Source organism: Dipodomys ordii, unplaced genomic scaffold (genome assembly GCF_000151885.1).
Source record: "Dipodomys ordii isolate 6190 unplaced genomic scaffold, Dord_2.0 Scaffold29, whole genome shotgun sequence".
Classification (NCBI taxonomy): domain Eukaryota; kingdom Metazoa; phylum Chordata; class Mammalia; order Rodentia; family Heteromyidae; genus Dipodomys; species Dipodomys ordii.
This window is the reverse complement of record NW_012267245.1, coordinates 8,114,430-8,134,679: the sequence shown is the minus strand read 5'-3', so window position 1 is coordinate 8,134,679 and position 20,250 is coordinate 8,114,430. Positions and strand designations below refer to the sequence as shown.

Here is a 20,250-nt window from a genome sequence, read left to right as displayed (position 1 = left end):
ACGTTGATGACAAGAACATGGACGATGCCACACATCAGGACCACTGTGATCCCTAGTAACACAGGACAGCTCACACACGTTTATGATCACCAGTAACACAAGACAGCTCACACACATTTATGATCTCTAGTAACACAGGACAGCTCATACACATTTATGATCACTAGTAACACAAGACAGCTCACACATATTTATGATCTCTAGTAACACAGGACAGCTCACACACTTTTATGAATGCATGCAGAACACTGGGAAATCTGCAGACAAGCCAATTTTAAATCAAATTATTTCAAGTTGCAGCAATTTTGTTCATCATAAATAAGTGCTATACTTTTCTAATTTGTGTACCTAACTTGTAGTTACTATCAATGAATACACTTACTTTTGTTTTTTAATCTCTCCATAAATATACAAACATGTGTGACTTAATTTTATCGCCATCTTTATAATAATAATAGACTTCACTAGGAAGTAATAGGTATTTCCTAAGGAAATAAGTAGATCCAATGGATAAATTGTGGGTTTATATAAACCAAAAGATGTTTAAATTAAGGAAGAAATAATTCTTGTCTTAGATACACTTTATGTTGCATGGTAACATGAAGTTCTAATGATTGAATTCAAAGTATTTTTATTCTGACTCATTAAATCAACACTTAACTCACTTAACTACTGCTATACAACTCTTAAGTATTCTTTTCACTCTAGTTATCAATGTATTTCTACAATTTAACAATAAGTAGATTACTAATTTACATGATACAAAATTTGTGTATAACCTAATTTTTTATTTATTTTTGTCAGTTGTGGGTCTTGAACTCTAGGCCTGGGCGCTGTCCCTCAGCTCTTCAGCTCAAGGTTAGCACTCTACCACTTGAGCCACAGCTCCACTTGCAGCTTTTTCTGCTTATGTGGTGCTGAGGAATCGAACCCAGGGCCTCATGCATGTGAGGCAAGCACTCTGCCACTGAGCTACCTTCCCAGCCCTATAAACTACTGTTCTTTCAGTGTACCTCAAAGAATTTCCTCATCAGAGAAGGCTTCTACAATTCCAAAATTATATCAGGATACTGGCTTTCTGGGAGAAGAATGTCACTAAGATTTCAAAAGCTTGTTCAGTGTGTTTTAAGGTAGAGTGCTGAGGACAAAAAATGTGATTGCCATCGCTCAGTTAAAACCTAGAAAGCTTGAGCCAGGAGCCTGTGGCTCACACCTCTAATCACAGCTCCTCAGGAGGCTGACAGCTGAGGTTCACACTTCAAAATAGCCAGCCTGGACAGGAAAGTTTGTGAAACTTGTATCTCCAATTAACCACTAAAAAATCCAGAAATGGAGGTGTAGATCAACTGGTAGAGCACAAGCCTTGAGCAAAAAAGCTCAGAAACTGAGCTCAGGCCCTGAGTTCAACACCCCCCTCCAAAAAAAATCACCTAGAAAGCCTGGTTGTCAAGAAACAAATGTGACACATCTCTTAAATGAATTTTTAGACTAAATCGAGAGTCATTTTTGTTCACAACAAAACTATAATATTATAAATATATATTTAAAATAAGATGATGGTAATAATAATAAACATTGTCTCTGCTCATTATAACTCCTGTATTATATCTACACAATAAGAAGATTCAGTGATAAGAGCTGAGAGTCTCTACTAGTCAATTACTATTTCCTTTATTTTCTCCACAGACTGTTCATTGATGTGCTAAGTTTTCTTTTTTTTGTAAGATCAAAGCCTTAGAAGAAAATCCTTCCCCATAATTTCATTAAACATGGAGCTTAACCTTTTGTGTGTTACACTTTTCTGAAGTGTGGCACATCCCCTAAAAAGGTTTGTGTTTTTCCTAATGGCCAAGGGAAAAGCCGTGAGCCTATAAAGCAGGCTGTGCATGCACTGATCTGGAAGCCAGGTCCGACCCTCTCCTGCCGCTCTGGGAGGCCAGGTCCGGACCTTCTGCTTCTGGTAACTTTCCTGAAAAACCTCTTAATTGACCAAGCAGCTTACTAAGAAAGATGACATTCCTAAATGATATGTCTTAGAAATTTTAATTCTTTGCATGTAAAAACAAAAGGAAATCTGTAGGCTTTGCGCTCTCTCTCTCTTTCAAGTTGCTATAGTCTCTTCTAGTTATGAAAGAGGTAAGTGGAATGAAGAAAGTGAAATACATAGTATAATCAGAATTTAACTGACAATGAGATGTTTTTATCAGTAGAAGTCTACTTGAAATAATTCACCTATGTCTTTATCTTCAGGAAAAATGGTAAGACTTGGTAGGGTGGCTTCAATACTTAGAAGAATTAATATAAATAATGTTAAGGATAACCCTTGTTATTAGTGTCATAATGGCAACAAATGCCAAGTCCACAAAGGTAGAAAATGCTTAAGAAAAGTGTAACATTCAAAAGATTAAGCTCAATGTTTAATGAAATTACGGGGAAGGATTTTCTTCTAAATTGTGTCTGGATCTTCGTTGTTACTATGAATACGAATGGGTGAGAGTCTAGAGAACTCCTTCAGTAAGCATTAGCTGAACATTAAAGTCAATTTGTTGTATAGAAGGGTTGCAGTTAGGCAAGTCAGGTAATGAGCATATTTCTTTCTGAACAGAGTCAACCCTCCCTCATTTTCTCCCAGTTTTTCCCTCCTGACCACCCTCTCCACACACAAGTTGTACAGTTCATTTTCAACATAGTGTCCAGTGAGTACCACTGCTGCATTTGTTAATGCTCCCCCTCCCCCTCCCCCAAACAGATAAACTTACATGCAAGACAAAAGTACAGAAAAAAAAACTGTGACAAGGGAGAAAACAAAAACAAAATAATCTTGTTTCCATTTCCTGGAGCTTATTTTGATAAACATTTTATATGATGATATGCACATAGCTATTGAGCCTTTGTGATCCTCTCCTAAGAACATCCTCCTTTGGTCCCACTGTGTGAATGTCTAGAGTGCTGTTTAATTTATCATGTCCAAGTGTATGTTTTTGTCTTTACCATCCAGTAGGTTTACTTGTAGACTTTTAGTCACATTCTACCTATCACAAATGAAGGAAACCATGCAACCTATATTTCTTGGGGTCTGGCTTATTTTGCTTAATATAATTTTTCCAAGTCTTTCCATTTCCTTATGAATGGGGCAATGTCATTCTTTCTGATAGAAGCACAGAATTCTATTCTCTCTCCCCCCATATGTATATATATATATATATATATATGCCACATTTTCTTGATTTACTCATCTACTGAGGGACATATGAGTTGATTACATGTCTTGACTATGGAAACAATATTGCAATGAACATGGTTGTGCTGATAGCTTTAGTGTGGCCTGGTTTATGATCCATTGGATAAATGCCCAGGAGTGGCATTGCTGGTCAGAGGGGAGCTCTATGTTTGGTCTTTTGAGGAACTTCCATACTGCTTTCCACAGTGGTTGAACCAGTTTACATTCCCACCAACAGAGTAGTAGAGTTTCCTTTGGGCCACATCCCACCAGCATCTGTTATTGTTCATTTTCTTGATAATGGTCATGCTATTCTGATTTGCCTATCTTTTATGGCCAGTGATGTTGAATATCTCTTCATATGTCCATTGGCCATTGTTACTTCTTCTTCTGAAAAGTCTCTTAAGTCTTTAGCCCATTTATTAGTTGGATTGTTATTTAAGTGCTTATTTTTAAGGGATTTAATTTTTTGAGCTCTAAGTTTATTTTAGATGTGAGGCCCTCCAGAACTTCTTGAAGCATGTTGGAAGAATCCACAAATGGGCTTTAAGAGGGCTTGTGGTGGTGAGCGCTTCTGTAGCAGAGGATCTGGTTTAGCACTCTCCTCTGAGCACCAGACACTCAGAAGTAAGACATTTCTTTTAGCTGATGAATAACATTTCTGAATTCTTACTTGCTACTATGATAAAAACTCCTGGTACTAAGATAAAAACCCTAGGGCCAACTCAAGTTTGTCCTTACCTCTCAATGAAATTAAATTAGTTTTACATCAGTAAATGATGAGTTCAATTGTAATTTGTGTATATTGAGTCTAAAGAAACAACCAGGTTGTCACATCAGAAATTATTGCACAATTGAAATCCTGCCCTCTGTGTTATCAGTGATTACTGTGATTGTATTTATTACTATATTAAGCAGAAGGGAACTAAAATAAGTTACCTTGAATTAAATTAAACATCTGATTATTTAATAATTATTTAGTAGAAGGTTTTCTTCATACTTGAAAAATTAGAATTAGTAATTTTATAAGATCTTGGGAACAATGTACTTGAGTAGAGGTGGGAAATTTAGAAGAGAGAGAAGTGTAATTTCTAAGAGTGGTAGAAAATATAACTAAATGTCCAATCAAATTATATAGTCCTTCCAAGAAGCTTGATAGATGTCATACTTCTAAGCTTTTACATTTCCTGTGTGACAGCCCTATTCCTTTCCAAGTTTCGCTTCTGTTTTCCATGGCTATCAGCTATGCTGCCCAGGGTCACCCAACTGCACAACCTCCTGAAGAAACATGGTTGAAATGTTTCCTGCAGCTCCTGCCCAACAGTGTTCCCTCATCATTTACTAGAATGTACCCCACAAATGTGCCCCCACAATGCTTGCTCGTGTGTGGAGCTCTCTTCCTCTGTGCTGTGTGTGTCTGCATGTCTGCCCCACATCAGTGCTAGTTATCATCACTGGGGGGGGGGGCGTCTAACTCAGCTCGGCGCTCCCAAATGCTCAGAATATAAATATTTAAATCATACTTTTCCATCTCCCACATCCTGATGACAAATTTCAATTACTAGCTTAAAAAAATCTATTGGACCTTCTTTATAATAACAATAAAAAATTTAAAAATTTAGTATGTATTATGTATTAACCACTATGTGCTAGAAAATTTATGTTCATGGCCACATTAATCTTCCAGAACTCTTACGAATTAATACTAAAATCACCCCTCTAGTCTGATACAGATATAAGACCACAGCTTTAAGTGACGTGTCCAAGGACATCCAGCTAAGCCTCCTAGCACACAAGCTCATATCCTAGCCACTGTATGTGTTCTTTGATAAACTCTTAGAAATCTCTCCTCCTCCTCCTTCTGCACTCACAACCCCAACTTCCAGATATTGCTTACTGTTAGCCTTAAAACACTCACACAGCTTTGCTTTCAACCTCCTCTTCCAAGCCACCAGTAAATGTGTTAAACTACTGTTCATAATTTTCCAGTAGTTCTCCATTTCAAAATAAACCCAAATCCCTCATTAAAAATTCCAGAATCCTTTTCCAATTTTATCTCCATTAAACTCCATCACACCATCTCTCATGCAAATTTTCATTTCCCTTGCTCCAACTTTGAATCCCTCATTCTCTTATCCTCTCTTGCTTTTCTTTTGAAGGGTGGGGGGCTTGGTCCTAGGGCTTGAACTCAGGGCCTGGGCACTGTCCTGGAGCCTCTTTGTGTTCAAGACTAGCACTCTACCACTTGAGCCACAGCACCACTTCCAGCTTTTTCAGAGTAATTTATTGGAGATAAGAGTCTCGTGGACTTTTCTGCCTGGGCTAGCTTCTAACTGCAATCCTCAGATCTCAGCCTTTTGAATAGCTAGGATTACAGGCATGAGCTACCAGCACCCAGCCTCACTTTTTTAAATGCTATATTTATTTTATTTTTGTTTATATTTATATCTTTCATTTGGCAAGCTTCTTTTTCTCTTGAGAGCTTTAATATCATCAAAGATTTAAGATAGTTGCTACAGATTATGAACTAAAAAAAGGAAATGAAAAGAGGGTAAATATAGGATGGCAGTGTGGACATATAGAATTATTGTTAAGACTATGCCTAGCATGTGTGGGGGCACTGGGAAGACCTGGGTAACTGAACTGCAACATACAACCCGAGGGGAAGGGCAGGGGTGAAACTATGAACCTGCCCCTTGAATTGTGACAGCTTTGTGCAATGGACCACAGAAAGTAGCAAATGTAACAGAGGACGAAAAGTGAGACAGATTAAATGTAATCATCATGATGTCTTCTCATTGTCTTCTCCAAGGTAACTGAAGACACAATCTCCTGGAATGCATCAGTACGTGAAACAAATCACTCTGTGGTGACTGAGTTTATTTTTCTTGGACTCTCCAGGTCTTGGGAGCTTCAGATCTTCTTATTTATGTTCTTTGTAGCTTTCTACATAGGGATTGTTTTGGGAAACCTTCTTATTATCATAACTGTGGCTTCTGACCCCTACCTTCACTCCCCCATGTACTTTCTGCTGGCCAACCTCTCGCTCATCGACCTGTCTCTGTCCTCAGTCACAGCTCCCAAGATGATCTGTGACTTCTTCAGCAAGCACAAAGTCATCTCTGTCAAGGGATGCTTTGCACAGATATTTCTCCTTCACTTTTTTGGCGGGAGTGAGCTGGTGATCCTCATTGCCATGGCTTTTGACAGGTATGTGGCGATTTGCAAGCCCCTGCGCTACACAGCAATCATGCGTGGCAATGTGTGTGTGGGGATTGTGGCTGCTGCCTGGGGGACTGGCTTCCTCCACTCTGTGAGCCAGCTGGCATTTGCAGTGAACTTGCCCTTCTGTGGTCCCAACGAGATTGACAGCTTCTACTGCGACCTTCCAAAGGTAGTCAGACTTGCCTGCACCGACACCTACCGGCTAGACATCATGGTCATCGCCAACAGCGGAGTGCTCACGGTGTGCTCTTTTGTTCTCTTGATCATTTCCTACACTATCATCATACTGACCGTCAAGCGCTGCCCTTCAGATCGGTCCTCCAAGGCCCTGACCACACTGACGGCTCACATCACAGTGGTCCTTCTGTTTTTTGGGCCATGCATCCTCATTTACGCCTGGCCATTTGCGGTGGAGTCCTTGGACAAATTCCTCGCCGTGTTCTACTCTGTGGTCACTCCGCTCTTGAACCCCCTGGTGTATACGCTGAGGAACAAAGACATGAAGACTGCCCTGCGGCGACTGAGAAAACAGAACATGAGCGCCACCGGAGGTCGAAGAGCCTAAGCTGGTAAATGAGTAAAGTTATGAAAATGGTCATCCTCGTTCTCACCTTCCTTAGTAGTTGGCAATAAAGTTTCACATACACTTCCTTCCATATCAAGTGTACTCTATTTTTACAGTTGCAAAGGTAATATCATGCATTCAAAATATGATGTAACTAATTTTCAGAGCAATAAAGTCATGAGTGTGTTGGTGTATGTAAGCACCTGAGACTTTCTAAATGTTAGAAACTGGCCTGGCTAGTTACTAAAATTTAAAAAACATGTATTTAGCGCATTTTCCCTAAAAACATTAACAAAGGAACTTCTACATGCCTCAAAATATGCTTGGTGATAGAATTTATAGATCAACTACTAAAGGATTTTCAAAAGAGGCGCCTCCCCATACAAAATGTTGAACTATTTAGCACTTGGTAATCATCGTATTTACTATTTACTTACCTCTTGTGAGCGTTGCTGTCCATGTTTTTAAGAGGAGGTAACAATACTTACTGGCCTGGTTATTATGGGGGTAATAAGGCAATAAATATGTATCAAATAACACAATCTGTGACACCTTTCATACTTATTAAGTGTACTAAATATATACTAAATATGTACTAAACATACAATATGTACGAAACACACTAATTGTACTATATATATTATTACATAAACAATGGAGAAGAATGTTCTCACCCTTTTCCCTACATACTTGAGAGGTGTGACATAGTTCAGTCTGAGCAGCCTGTCATCTGAGGCATGGAAGTGTCTTACTCATGTCGATGTGTGTGTACTTACATGTGTGCTCTGACATCCTCGCTAGGTACTCAGTCAGGACAGATGTAGACGCGAATATAAGTTGGAAAAACTTGAGAAGTAATTTTGACTCTAGTTTTTCTAGTGAGAATCATTGAATCAGAATAACATTGAGATTAAACTAATGAAGGGGAAAAGGAATTAGAGAAAATTAATTCAGAGAGAAAAAGGGGATATAATAAGAAACACAAAAGAAATACAGAATATAAAATATGAGACATCGCTTGTCAAGTTATATTCAATTAAACTAGAAAATGTAAAATAAATTGATCCATTTCTACACACATTTGACCTACCAAAACTGAATCAAGAAGACACAAATCAGTTAACTAAACCTATAACAAGCAATGAGGTTAAAGAAGTAATAAAGAGTGTCACAAAAAAATAAAACTTCCGGACTATATGGACTCAGTACAGAATCCTACCAGACCTTTAGAGAACTCACACCAATAGTTATCAAACATTTCCATGAAATGGAAAGAGAAGAAATACTATAAAACTCATTCTAAGGACCACTATTACATTAGGTCCAAAACTGGACAAAGACACAAAAAAATAGAAATATAGACCAACCTCTTTAATGAGCACAGATGCAAAAGTTTCCAATAAAGTTGTTGCAAAATGAATTTAATAAAATGTTTAAAACAGCATAATTATGATCAAGTTGGTTTTATTCCAGGAATGCAAAATAAAGCAGCAAACAGAATCAAGAACAAGAATTGATCATCTTAACCAATGCAGAGAAAGCCTTTGACAAAATTCCATATGATGAAAGGCATAAAGAAACTAGGATGAGGAAAGAATGTGTCTCAATATAATGAAAGCGATCTATGACAATCCTACAGCTAAAATCATACTAAACAAAAAATGAACTTATTTTCTGTAAAGTCAGGAATGAGACCAGGGTGTCTGCTCTTTCTATTCTTACTTAATGTAAGACTGGAATTCTTAGCCAGAGAAATAATGCAAGAGAAAGATCTAAACAGATAAGAAATAAGTTGAATTATTTCTGTTTACTAGTTATATAATCTTATAGGACCATTAAGGTTTCACTCCAAAGTCTTAGATCTCATAAACATGTTCAGCTATGTAGCAGGGCATGAAATCAACACACAAATTTCAGTAGCTTTTCTGTATAACAACAGTAAATAGGCTGAGATGGAAATCAGGAGAAAGATCCCATTCATAACAGTGTCAAAAATAATAATGTGATAACTTGGCCAACTTTCTATTTTTTTCTGCTGAACTTGAACTCAGGGCCTGGGTGCTGTCCCTGCTCTCTTTTGCTCAAGGCGAGCATTCTACCGCTTGAGCCACAGCACCACTCCCGTTTTATGGTAGTTAACTGGAGATAAGAGTCTTATGGACTTTCCTGCCTGGGCTGGCTTTGAACTGTGATCCTCAGATCTCAGCTTCTTGAGTAGCTAGGATGACAGGCATGAGCCACCAGCATCTGCCTTAGCCAACTTTCTTATCATAACAACTAAACTTTTCTCTACAAACTATAACACTCTGAGGATGGAAATCAAAGATACCAATTGATGAGAAGACCACGATGCTCATGGATGGTCAGAATATCATGAAAGTAGCTGAAAGAAATGTTCAGGTTCAAAGCAATACTCCTCAAAATGCAGATGGGATTCTTCGCAAAAGTGGAAAAAATCAATCTTAAATTTCATAGGGAAGCACAAGACCCCAACTAGCCAAAACAATTTTTATAGCAAAACCAATGCTACAGGTATTCCAATACCAGATTCCAAATTATGCTATGTGGTAATATTAACAAAAACACCACAGAAATAACACAAAAACAAAAAAAGTAACAGAATAAGATACCAAAATAAATCCACACAGCTGAAACATTTGATTTTTACCAATCATTCCAAAATATACAAATGGTGCTGGGAAAAGTGAATATCTAAATGCACAGGATTGAAGCCAGGTCCCCACCTCTCACTCTGCACAAATGTCAGCGGAGAGTGGGTGTCAGTGTAAGACCAAAAACTGTGAAACTACAACAAGAAGCAACACCAGAAGAATGCTGAGAATACTGGAACATATTGGCATAGGCAGTAACTTCTTGAGTATAACCCAATAGCTCAGCAAATAAGAGCAAGGATTAACAGATGAGATCAAACTGCAGAGCCTGGGCACAATGAGGAGACAGTCATGGGATTGAAGAGATTGCCTACGGAGTAGAGAAAAACCTTTGTCAGGTATACATCTGGTGAGTGTCTAATAAGCAGAACATACTGTGAACTCAAAATATTAACTCCCCCCCAAAATAAACAACTCAATTAATAAAAGGGCAAGTGAACTAAACTTTTTTCTTTTGTTGGTTGTGGGTCTTGAACTCAGAGCCTGGGTGCCGTGCTTGAGCTTCCTTGTGCTCAAGACTAGTGCTCTACCCTTGGGCCACAGCTCCACTTCCAGCTTTTTGGTGGTCAACTGGAGATATGTCTCATGGACTTTCCTGCTTGGGCTGGCTTTGAACTGCAATCCTCAGATCTCAGCCTCCTGAGTGGTTAGAATGACAAGAGTGAGCCACTGGCACCCAGCTGAAGTGAACATTTTTAGAGAAGTACAAGTGAGTTCCTTTATACAAAACTCTGCAACATGCAAAGTTAGTAACGGATCAGTGGTTCCAAAGAGAGGCCTGCAGAAGGTGGGAAAGCAAGGTTGTCAAAGCATGGAGCATTTTGGCTCAGATCTGTGTTTCCTATCTAGATGATGATGGTGTCTTCACAGGCATGTGAATGTCAAGGCTTACCACATTGTACATTTTAAACAAAAGCCGTTTCCTTTGGGCCAATTACAGTATCACAAAATTGTTTTTAACTCTAAGTGTTCGAGGATATGTTGAAACTCATGTCAACCTATCTTTTAGAATCCTGAGATATCTATTCCCTACCTGACAGTATCTCATGCAATCATAGAATATACTGCAAATCATCAGCCATTTGACCACAGACAGCCGCTTGTTAGGAGAGCCTGACCTCAGCACTGCACCTAGAAGCATTGCTGCTTGGGCCATACCCAGCATGGGGCTGACTTGCTGCTTCACTCTGTTTAGCAAACACAGGTCAGTCAACTGCCTCACTCTATTTACTAACTAGTAAACACAGGCCAGCCATGCTGTCTGTGGCCCAAACATAATCTGACTTCATAGAATTGCTGAACAAAGCTGCAGAAAACATCTCCTGAGTGCTATTTAGTCAAAGGGATACTATTCAGACTCCACTCTTTTTCAGTGCTGAGCTGACTTACAGGAGTTTTTCCTCATCTCCTTGTTCTAATTTCACAAGTATGCAGCACTCAGTACTACTCTTAATAGAGAAATCCCCAGGGGATGTCCAAGATCATTATTTCCTTGATTCTTGTTTGGGTTGGAACACAGAATAGGTAAATTTGCCCCAGGAGACTTCTCCAGGCAGTGTCTAAGTGTCAGGATGAGGAGGGCACCTTCACCACTGCCGAGGAGCCCACCACTGCACACATCAGAAAGGAAGACCAAGAGAGAAACCACGGTGTCTAGTAAGTCACCTCTGTGCTCTGCTCCTCTTAAGGTACTTCTCTGTATCGTTCAAATGATTTGTAGGATGCTTGGAGCCTAGTATGGCTTCTGTGTCTTCTGACATTTTTAGAAGACAACCTATAGGTTTTTCTCTTGATTTGCTATTATTATGGGGATTTATCTTCAAAACAGTGCACACACTACAAAAAAGCAAGGCCCCAGACATGCTCTAAGATCTGTGTCGGAAGATCACACTACTTTGCCTGTGGATTGCTATGAACAGAACTGGCTGTCCTTATTCCTGATAAAGGCTCATTGTGTCAGACTGCATAGCATGTAAGACAGTTTTTAGCATGGAGATATGGCGAACAAGATTACAGTTCTTGGCTAGAGCAAACATAGAACTAAAACGTGCAACCTGAGGAAAAGGAGGCCATCCCAACTCACTGGAACATGCTGAGCACTCCTCCAATACACGGTCTGAGGCCTTGTATACATCTACCGAGGTAAAATTATTAATATCAAAGATTAATACTTTTGGAGAAAGCCAGCATTTATGGAAGGATATTACATCTAGAAGGAAGAAATAGTTTGTTATGTTTCAATATTCCTAAAGATAATTTGCTTTGTTTTCTTACCCTAATTTTCAGTTCCACCCATCAAAACCTAATGTTAGCCCTTTCTTTAAGAATTACTCTTATGTTAAAAGTAGAATTCTAGCCAGGTGCCAGTGTCTCACGCCTGTAATCCTAGCTACTCAGGCTGAGATCTGAGGATTATGGTTTAAAGCCAGCCCAGGCAGGAATGTTTGTGAGACTCTTATCTCCAATTAACCACTCAAAACTGGAAGTGGTGCTGTGGCTCAAGTGGTAGAGTGCTCGCCTTGAGCTGAAGAGCTGAGGGACAGTGCCCAGGCCTATGGTTCAAGCCCCACAACTGACAAAAGAAGAAAAAGTAAAATTCTAAACGTGCTTTAATAGAATGCCCTAATGCTTCCAAGTCCTGTGAACATTAATAACCCTGCTGGGCAAGAAAAATGTGAGTGAAACACTGGTTATACCATGGACAGCAGGCGGTACAGACAAAGTCCCTTTCACAGTAGACATGGGACCATCACTGAGAGGCACATGGACACTTAAGGAAAACATAAGGAAGAGATACTGGAAAGAAAGGCGATAGCATATATGTTATTTATGGAATAAGTCACAAAAACAATACAATTGTTGCCAATAGCTTTGGAGAAAAATATTGTCTCAAGATCCACTATTTAAAAACAAAAAACGGAGAAGAGCCAGGTGCCAGCAGCTCATTCCTGTAAACCTAGCTCCTCAGAGACTGGGTCACAGTTTGAAGCCAGCCTGGGCAGAATGCTTATGAGACACCCCCATCTCTCAACCAATAAAAATCTGGGTGCAGAGATGGATGCCTAGCAGCCCAGCGGTGCAGGGAGCAGGGAGAAGAGGATCACAGTCTAGACTAGCTGGGCCGGAGGCACGACCTTATTACAAATGCAGGGGATCTGGTGGGAGAGCACCTGTGTGTACCAAAAATGTGCTAGTCACTCTGCAGCACATTCCTCTCTCACTCACATCTGAAGCCCCACGTTTGCAACTCATCTACATAACTTACTCTGGCAGGTAGAGAATTGTTTCTTGTCTTGTTTTGTTGTGTTGTGCAAGTCCTGAACCTTGAACTTGGCCTCTGGGCACTGTCCGTGAGCGTTGTTACTCAAGGCTGGCACTCTACCACTTGAGCCAAAGCTCCATGTCTGGCTTTTTGGTGGTTATTCAGAGATAAGGGTCTCAAGGACTTTTTTGTCTGAGCTGTCTTTGAACCACCATCCTCAGATCTCAGCCTCCTGAGATGCTAGGAATACAAGTGTGAGCCACTGGCACACAATAAGAACTGGTTTTTAAAAATTTGTTTTAAGAAAAAATTAATCTACATCAATATATTTTGGTAATTAAAACTTTTATTTAGTAAATATTATTTTACATTTTAATTAATGACTATTTATGTGTCTGATTTTGCATCATCATGCCAAGGTATTTATTGCATGACTTTCTGTACAGTTTTTTCTCTCATAAAGATTGTCTCAATATTTGTCAGTTATGGGCCTTGAGCTCTGGGGTTGGGCACTGTCCCTGTGCTCTTCAGCTCAAGGCGAGCACTCTACCACTTGAGCCAGAGCCACTTCTGGTTTTCTAGTGGTTTATTGGAGATAAAAGTCTCATGAACTTTCCTGCCCAGGCTGGCTTTGAACTGTGATGCTCAGATCTCAGCCTCCTGAATAGCTAGGATGACAGGAGTAAGCCACTGGCACCCCGCTTCAACATTTATTTTAGAGATCTGAGCTAAGAAATCGTAATTTTGTAATGTCTTCCTAGGCTTGAAGGAATCATTATATATAGTGCCAACAAATGGTAGGATTGTATCACATTGTTAGTTTGAAATTCAATGTCAATTCACCATCACCTTTCCAAGTTTCTGAATTAATTTTGATTATGTGCAGGCAGAGTGAGCAGGCATTGTGCTCAGCCTTCGACTGGACTGGGGGGCAGAGCGGGCACCAGGGGAGGCCACGGTTGTCCTGGCCTCTGCCCCCTGATCACCCCCGGGACAGCACTGTCCTGGTAAGTCATTTGCATGACATTCCTTTTTATGCTCTGCTTCTTGAAAAATTAGTCGTGGTCTGTTAACGTTTGCTTTGGGGCAGAATGCCCCTTATATTTGGCTAAAATTTCTCCTTGGATTTATGCTATTCAATTTCAGACATAGACGTTAGCTTTCAACTTCTCTTTATCATCCCACTAGTTGATAATCTATTCTTTCTAGATTATTTCAGAGGACACTAATACAATGGATAGAGGAAATCAGTCGGTAGTGTCAGAGTTTGTGCTTCTCGGACTTGACAATTCACAGAACGCCCAGATCTTACTCTTCATAATATTTTTGGTGCTTTATCTGATCATCGGGTCAGGGAACACTGCCATCATGATCTTGATCATCACTGACCCTCACCTCCACTCCCCCATGTACTTCCTGCTGGCCAACCTGTCCTTTGTGGATCTGTGGCTCTCCTCCGTCAGCACCCCTAAGATGATCACAGACTTTCTGAGGGTGAACAAGACCATCTCCTTTGGAGGCTGCATGTCTCAGATCTTCTTTGCCCACTTCATTGCTGCTAGTGAGATGGTGCTCCTTGTGGTAATGGCCTATGACCGCTATGTGGCCATCTGCAGACCACTCCACTACTCCACCATTATGAGCCTGCAGAAGTGTGTGGAGCTGGTGTTGACCTCCTGGGCCATTGGATTCGTGCATGCCATGAGTCACCTGGTAGTGGTCATACAGCTGCCTTTCTGTGGCCCCCGGGATATAGACAGCTTCTTCTGCGACATACCACTGGTCATCAAGCTAGCCTGCATAGATTCCTATAATCTGGACCTACTGATGAACGCTGACTGTGGAGTTGTGGGTGTAACCTGCTTCGTTCTGTTGCTGATCTCCTACACATACATTCTTCTCACTGTGCGACGGAGCTCCACAAGCGGGGCCTCCAAGGCCCTGTCCACCTGCTCCGCCCACATCACAGTGGTGGTCCTCCTCTTTGGCCCCTGCATCTTCATCTATGTGTGGCCTCTTAGCATCACCTGGCTGGACAAGTTTCTTGCTGTGTTTTATTCTGTTATTACACCGCTGCTAAACCCAACCATTTATACACTGAGGAATAAAGAGATTAAAAGTGCCATGAAAAGGATTACAAGATATTCTATAGGGTCCAAGGGTTCTATAGATGCCCAGAAGGCCTGTCTTAAGCACTTCAGACCAGCAACACAAAGACCTGTGAGTTGGGGTGGAAAACAGGAAATTTAGTTCATACTGGAGTTCTTTCCTGTCTCCAGATATGAGTACAGATCACTGGAATTCAGGATAATTCGCCTTTACTAACTGACCAGTAGAACACTGTGAATTACTTCACTAAAACCCAAATCTGAGTGGCCCTTTCTCATGGAGAAATTACCTGAACAGTTTTTACATGTATTTAACAGTATAAACAAGTATCTAAAATTTATTCAAACTCTATGTTTATCTCTGTAGATAACATTTTAGTAACTTATCTTGAATAATGTCCTAAAACTCTTTAAAAATTGTGTTCTATACCTCAACACATCTCCCACAAACCATTCATTTACCCTTTGCCAAAAGGAACAGTCTTTTTTACTTTTTCCAGCTATCCAACAAAACACTAATGGAAGAGGGACAACAGAAAAAAAATTAAGAAAGGACAAAACCCAAGTGCTGCACTACTTAAGGAACGACCACAGACTTCGCAATGTGTTGTATTTCAGTGAGAATAAAACCTACTGTTATTTTTCCTAGTTATCAAAGATCTCAAAGATCAAATGTTCTTGTTTAAATTATTATTTACCATTTCGGTGCAATTCTGAAATATGATTTCCCTAAAGGCAGTGAACGATGCCTTAGCTTGTAAGTTCTTGAAATTGAAGCACTTAATATAATGGGTAATAAAAAATAGGCACTTAAAATATATTTTAAAATTCAATGGTGTTCAACTATCCCATTCAAATGCTTCTGATATTTATTTGTAAAAGGATGCTGAAATATGCTATGTGTAATTTTAAATAGACTTAAAATTGTCAAATGTATCATGACCATTTTGTTTTCTAAGAATGGAATTTCAATCCCTTTTCAAAAATAATAAAGTTCTAAGACAAAAAGATAGCACAGTATCTAGTTTCTACTTCTATTAATATGGGAACAAATACAACAAATGTTATACTAAATAAATTAATGTCATTTCTGACTGCCTAGTCTATGTAATTGTGTTCACTATATTCTTATTGCAAATGCTATTGCTATTACCTTCAAATTGTGAATCACAAACAAGATTTAGACACTAAGCATGGTAGCACATACTTGTAATCACAATATCTCTACCTCAGGAAGTTAAGGCATAAGATCACAAGTTCAAGGCCATCCTGGCTGCACAGCAAAGTATAAGACATGCTCAGCTACATAAAAGACCCTGTCCCAATGGGAGGGAAAACAGAGCAATCCACCAAGATTTATCAATTACAAATGCATATGTCCCAAACAAGTGTGCATCCAATGTCATAAAACAAACACTATTGGAAAAACAAGCTCAGACGGACCTCAACAATATAATAATACGTGATTTCAATGCCCTACTCTGTCTCTACAGGAAAATCTAGACCAAAAATCAACGAGCATCAGAGTTAAATGATACTGTCCATTGAGTAGACTTAAGCATCTATAGAGTTTCAGGATTAATCCTCTCCCAGAAGACCCCAAATAGCCAAAACAACACGAGCAAAGAAAGCTCTGTGAGAGGTGTAGAATTACCCAAGCTGAAATTGCACTGCAGAGCCATGAAAAGAAAGGAAAGAGCATGGTTCTGGTAGGAAAATAGACACATAGGCCAAAGGAATAGAATGGCGAATGCAGAAATCGCTCAATATAGCCACAGCTATAGGCATTGGGTTTTCCACAAAGATGTGGTGCTAGAAATTTTTCATGTCCACATGAGAATACTGAAACTATACCCCTACCTTTATGTGTACAAAAATCAACTCAAAACTGACCTAAGACCTTAATGTAAGATACAGACATAAAAAAATACTACAAAAAAAATGCCAGTGGCTCACGCCTGTAATCCTAGCTACTCAGGAGGCCCTGGGTTCGATTCCTCAGCACCACATAAGCCAAAACAAGCCAGAAGTGGCGCTGTGGCTCAAGTGGTAGAGTGCTAGCCTTGAGCTGAAGAGCTGAGGGACAGCACCCAGGCTCTGAGTTCAGGCCCCACAACCAACAAAAATAAATAAATAATTAATTAAAATGAAGGGGAAATGCTTCAAGATATGAGCATAGGTGGTGACTTAATTGTAACATCCTGATAACATATGTTATCTATGAAAAATGAAAAGAACATAGTGAATGGGGTGCAGAAAGCTCGGATCTTCTTCTCATAATGCCTTTCTACGTGATTTAAAGCTTCGGTCAAGTTCTTTTTTACCCATTTATAATATATTAAGTCAACACAGCTAAGTTGATAAAAGATCTTGAAACTGAATTCTAAGAGAAATAGATGAATTCAAATGTCTTCCAAATAAGAGAATTACATAACCAAACTGAAGGAGAAAAGTAATATTTAAGCCAATTAACTTTTTTTTACCGTTACTTGATTTTTAATTAGCTTTGAATGTATACCATTCCTTTAAAAACAAAGTAACTACCAGAAAACTGAGTCTTTTTAATCTTTCTTTTTGGTATTGATATAGCTATTCCCAAATAATTGTATGTTGATTATATAATTAATCAAATGAAGATATTCACATTGTTAATAGACCGAAATAGCATTGTGAAAGGAGATAGATACAAAGTAGAAGTAAAAAAGGGTTCTGGATTAGACTGGTGTTTTTAATGTAATCTTCCCCCCCCCATCTCTGCCTCTGTCTCTTTCTCTCTACTTTCCACAGCCCTCCCAGTCTATTTTCCCACATAAATCCATATACACACATGATGTATAATGTGTTTATATTGTATATCATATTGAAAATTAATAACTGATAATAACAACAGTAAATGAGAGTTGTAATTGTGCCTTCTGATACAAATAATATCAAACAACTATTTGATTAAACCTCTGAATTCAGCTGTCATTTGGAGCAAATGCAAAAGTTAGTGGAAATGTTCAACTTTAGTGACACTGTAATCAGTGAAACTCAAAGTAGAAAGCAAATCATAAAATAATCACCAAAAGTTTAATTTGTAGGAATGCTGTCTACTAGAAGAGTTTCTAAAAAACTATACCATATGAAAAAAAACAAGTAATGCTAAATTATAGTGTTTTGGGATGAATACTGACAGGTTGAAAAATAAAAACGAGAGCACGGTGGACAAGTGGCAGCACAAAGCCTGCACCGTGGGTTTCTTGTCTGGACGCCAGCATCCGGTCACCTATGTGGGAAGCAAACACTGCCAGCTCTCCCTGCTAATCAGGAAGCACAGCGCACGGGAGAAAGTTTGCTCTCTGACCGCAGGGCATAAGAAAGTGCACCTTCAGGGAGTGAGGATGATGCAGAAAGTTTCTGTCTGTTGCATAGTAAAACTCCCCTGTGTGGGGAGAGAGGCAAGGCACTGCCTCTGAGACTGTGGTTCATTATCAGAACTAATTGTGCGTGGGTAGTGACCAAGTGGCACTGGAGACGGAGGCCCCAACCAGTCAGCCCGCGGTGGGACTGGCTTCCACAGGCATGCGGGTTTTCCCAGGGGAGCAAGGGGAAGTGGCTAATGGGTCCCTCAGGGACGGCCTCTGACTTTGTAAATTGCCATTTCTTTCTCCTGTTAAGAATATTTTTGGCCATGAACTCAAATAATAAGCAAATTACAATTAGACAAAAATAACAGGATGAAAAAGCTGAGTGAGTAATTTTGTTTTTAAATCTACTTTTGCAGTATGAACATCACTACAGCCTTCTCACAGGGGTCTGGCTGATGCAAACAGATCAGTCTGTGGCTTTGTCTATCTGTCCATTGACAGATAGACAAAAAAAACTGGTAAAGGGCAATAGGATAAAGTAGAAGTCACAAAAATATACAGGGGAGAAATATTCATGACCTTTTTGTCCATAAAATTAACATTGATGTAATGTTCAAACAACAATAATTATAACAAGAAATAGCTTATAAATGTTAGGTTTGGTCTGAGCAAAACCATCCAAAGGTTAATTTTCTAAAATAGCTTTAAATTAAAATTTTAAATCCTGAAAAATCCTAAACTGATCTGTGAGAATACAGTAAGGGACTAGAACATATATTAAGAGTAAATATAAATTTCAAGGAGCCAATATCTAGTATTCAGACATAACCATAAAGTTAGAGATATCTGCTAATCATTTTGGTCCATGGTTTAGAAAATGCAGAGAGGAGAGAGAGACTCGTGTTTGGTGACTTGCCAAGCTGTGCATCTCACTGCCCTGACCACAAATCCCCTCACATTGTAAGCAGCAATTTTCTTTGTACTTTCTCCCTATGCAAGTGGTTCTATGCAGACACACCGACACAGAGGCTGAGAAAGAGAAGAAGTAGACGAAGCCAAGGGCTACATAGAGGACAACTTGGTAATGGAGAATGGACCTCAGCTTAATTGCACAATAGCAAAATGAGCACAAAATAATCTACAGCTGATACAAAAATAGAGGGAGTGCTACTGGCTCACAGGAGGCTGCGATCTGAGAATTGCAATTCAAAGTCATCTCTGGAAGAAAAGCCCTCGAGACTCTTCTCTCCAATTAACCAGCAAAACACATATGTGGAGGTGTGGTTCGAGAGCTAGCGTGTCCGCTTTGAGCAAAAAAGCCAAGTGAGGCCGTGGGTTCAGGCCCTGGTGTTGACATACATGAATAAATACACAAAATTAGCAGGTCAGAAGCCTGTGCATGCCGATCTGCAGTGCTTCCATCCTAAGAGCGGCCCAGCCCACCAACAACTACTGTAATCAAACAATGCTTGCTGAGCAGAGCAGGACACTAGGGAGCAGGTGCGGAGAGGGGTCCGGGAGGCCCAGCCAGTGCTGCTGTCCTGCCTGGTGCAGTGCCAGATCCGTGCCCAGCTCAACTCCCTGTGAGCCATGTCCCAGGGATTCCAGCAAGTTCTATAGGAGGTGACTGTACTCTGTCTATAGGAGGTGACTGTACTCTGTCTATAGGAGGTGACTGTACTCTGTCTATGGGAGGTGACTGTACTCTGTCTATAGGAGGTGACTGTACTCTGTCTATAGGAGGTGACTGTAATCTGTCTATGGGAGGTGACTGTACTCTGTCTATGGGAGGTGACTGTACTCTGTCTATGGGAGGTGACTGTACTCTGTCTATGGGAGGTGACTGTA

General features: G+C 39.8%; 2 protein-coding genes across 2 annotated transcripts; both read left to right on the top strand.

Moving 5' to 3' along the window:
• The first annotated feature begins 2,340 nt into the window (after positions 1-2,340).
• LOC105985476 (olfactory receptor 4F4-like) lies at positions 2,341-10,531 on the top strand. Its single transcript, XM_013016026.1, has 3 exons — positions 2,341-2,367; positions 6,033-6,984; positions 10,500-10,531. Exons 1-3 carry the CDS (start codon positions 2,341-2,343, stop codon positions 10,529-10,531), a joined length of 1,011 nt encoding a protein of 336 aa, XP_012871480.1.
• A 3,646-nt stretch (positions 10,532-14,177) lies between these two features.
• Positions 14,178-15,194, top strand: LOC105985475 (olfactory receptor 4K14-like). The gene has a single exon (XM_013016025.1). It carries the CDS (start codon positions 14,178-14,180, stop codon positions 15,192-15,194), a length of 1,017 nt encoding a protein of 338 aa, XP_012871479.1.
• Positions 15,195-20,250: the final 5,056 nt, after the last annotated feature.

Bases quoted from the DNA above. Each gene is read 5' to 3' on its own strand.
- LOC105985476 (XM_013016026.1), top strand. From the start codon at position 2,341: ATGGCAACAAATGCCAAGTCCACAAAG. The intron at 2,368-6,032 runs GTAGAAAATGCT...GTCTTCTCCAAG, and splicing joins CAAATGCCAAGTCCACAAAG to GTAACTGAAGACACAATCTC. The intron at 6,985-10,499 runs GCGCCACCGGAG...CAAAGCATGGAG, and splicing joins ACTGAGAAAACAGAACATGA to CATTTTGGCTCAGATCTGTG.
- LOC105985475 (XM_013016025.1), top strand. From the start codon at position 14,178: ATGGATAGAGGAAATCAGTCGGTAGTGTCAGAGTTTGTGCTTCTCGGA.